This window comes from Penaeus vannamei, chromosome 43, assembly GCF_042767895.1.
Source record: "Penaeus vannamei isolate JL-2024 chromosome 43, ASM4276789v1, whole genome shotgun sequence".
Lineage (NCBI taxonomy): Eukaryota > Metazoa > Arthropoda > Malacostraca > Decapoda > Penaeidae > Penaeus > Penaeus vannamei.
In genome coordinates this window covers 23,912,789-23,915,288 of record NC_091591.1, presented here as the reverse complement: position 1 = coordinate 23,915,288, position 2,500 = coordinate 23,912,789, and the positions used below count along the sequence as shown (strand labels likewise).

Here is a 2,500-nt window from a genome sequence, read left to right as displayed (position 1 = left end):
ATTTCTGAAATTGCATAGTAAAATCGTCTCTGTGAGCTGACACCAGCACCTGATGTTGAGACAATGAAATGGGGCATGATATGTTGGCCAACTCTTTATTAATTTAGATACAAAAATTTTTATATACAGGGGAAATGTTAGTAACACAGAATATACACGATGGCAGTTTCATGGTACGAGGCATGAGGACCCGCAGTAGCACCATTATGAACACAGCGTGGAGTTCCTTCAGATGACTTTGTGGGCGTGGTCGTCCAGGTCACGTGAGACGACACAAGAGGGACTTACTTCGTTAGTTCCTTTGTTACTGATCTTTGCACAGCATCCTTTCTCCTGCTGGCTTTGTCTTTGGATAGTTGCTTTGCGTTAGGCTTTTGTTTTGTTGCTTTTTAAAAAATTATTTTGCGCTCAGAGCCACCAATCAGAATAGTTCGATATCATGATTTCCTTTTATTGGGGTTTGTATGTCAGTTTTTATCTTGTATTTTATACCTCTTATTTTCGTTTTGGTTCATATTTTGGGGTCGTGGTGCTTACCGTACTCTCAGACCTGGAGGTTGCGCAGTCCCACACTCATCTGTTTTGCTTATCACCCTAAGAATATAAGAACATAGGGAATGGCAGTGACGATAGCTGGGATATTTAACATCCCGATATCAAGGTGACGAAAATGTCTTGATAAACTTGATTAGTGTGATATGTTTTCTTGGTTTACTCTTATTTCACTCTAGAATGAAGTAAGTATTCTGAAACTGACTTGTTTTGTGGAACTGTTTTTTTTTTTATCAAGACTTGCTGATATTGTCATCAAGAAAGAGTACACTTAACAGATAACTTATACAGGGACAAAAAAAATAAATCCAAAATCTTAACTTAGCATAAGTTTGAGAGATGTTTCAAGACCTAAGAAAATTTTATTGTTTTTTTCCAAATTACAGTAGCATACATTTTTGTGTGGCAACATAAGTAAAGCTGTCATTTGAAGAAGGACTATGCGTCAAGAGGAAGGGACGACTGAGGGTCAACTAACTCTAGCAACAAAGCGGAAGGAGACGAGCCGGGTCGTGGGCGCCGCCTCGTGGGCGCGAGTCGCTCACGGGCCCTTCGTGTTCCCCTGGAAAGGCTGGTACGACTGCGGGTTGCAGTACTCGCAGTGGCCCGGCGGCCCCTGGGGTCCGGGGGAGCCGCGGCCGCCCTGGGGTCCGGGTTGGCCGGGCGACCCGCGCTCGCCCATGCGGCCCGGAAGCCCGACGCCCTGCGGCCCGGGCGGTCCTGCGGGAGAGACGGGTTAGTGGGGGCTCTGTGGGACACGGACTGGCGCACACACGCGCCCAAACACATGCACATAGATTAATATATAAATCACACATACACACGTAAACCTAACCCTGGGGAAGGAAGTCTGTCTACACTGCCAAATAAAACTGCTGCATTTGTTTTGATTTTGTTGTTTTTGTAGTTGAATCCAGTGGAGCGAAAATACTTACTTGCATCTCGTGACCCAGGGGTGTCAAACACGTGGCCCGCGGCACAATTGATCTCTCAGTCGTGCAGTCGGTCTTTCTACACGAAGCCAGTCCTTCGTCTTTTAAGATTATCACTTACATTCTTGCATTTTTTATTATTGTGTTTGTAACGAATTAAAGAGCTTCCCGTGTGTTTACGTCAACCAAGTGGCCCTCATACTCCCTTAGTCAGATGTGGCTTTGATCTACTCATGATTATCTGGCCCGCATACTGCTTACTAACGCGAAATGTGGCCCTCTCGGGTAAAAGAGTTTGACACCCCTGTTCTAACCTTTATAAATTTCTCAGTCATGGCGTACATGTGTGTGTGTGTGTGTGTGTGTGTGTGTGTGTGTGTGTGTGTGTGTGTGTGTGTGTGTGTGTGTGTGTGTGTGTGTGTGTTATAAGGTTTCTAACCTAGGGCATTTTTAAACTCCTACCTTGATCCAAGGGCTCGTGTCCATGCCTTACTAGGACTGCCCTCCCCTCTCCGCCTCCAGGGCTCGTTTTCCCCACCCCGCATTCTCGTGACTTGTTTTCGTGTTCCATCTACTCCCAGGACTTGCTTTCCCTCCCCGTTCGCAGGCCTTGTTTCCCGCCTCCCCCTTTCCCTGGCCGATTCCCCTCGCCGCCGCCCCCGTCTTGGCTCGGGCGCGGCGGTGGCGGCGGCGCGACACTCACCTGGTAGTCCTGGCGGCCCTGGCTTGCCGTCTCTGCCTTCGCCCATGAGGCCTCGCTCGCCCTTGTACCCGCGCGGGCCGGGCTCTCCGGCCGGTCCCTGCGGGCCAGCGGCGCCAGGGAAGCCGGAGTAGCCCCTCTCGCCTGACTCGCCGGGGGAGCCGGGGTTTCCTGCGGCAGGCGACAGAGGGTTAAATGCGCTCATGCCCTGGAGTCGGTGCAGGGCCAGACTGCCTTGAATGCTAAGGAGGATCTTTGGAAAATAGTTTAATACAGTCATAAAAAGGGCTCTAGACATTCTTTTATCCACAAATTA

The 2,500-nt window shown here is 49.0% G+C and overlaps 1 protein-coding gene across 9 annotated transcripts in view; it reads right to left on the bottom strand.

Moving 5' to 3' along the window:
* Positions 1-78: 78 nt before the first annotated feature.
* Positions 79-2,500, bottom strand: part of LOC113824982 (collagen alpha-1(IX) chain-like) — a 101,266-nt gene continuing 98,844 nt past the window's right edge. For all 9 annotated transcript variants that reach the window (XM_070119222.1, XM_070119224.1, XM_070119221.1 and 6 more), the window contains 2 exons: positions 2,188-2,355; positions 79-1,272 (listed from right to left, as the gene is read on the bottom strand). In XM_070119222.1, coding sequence (XP_069975323.1) covers positions 1,094-1,272; positions 2,188-2,355 — 347 coding nt within the window. In that variant the 3' untranslated portion in view covers positions 79-1,093. The remainder of the gene's footprint in view (positions 1,273-2,187; positions 2,356-2,500) is intronic.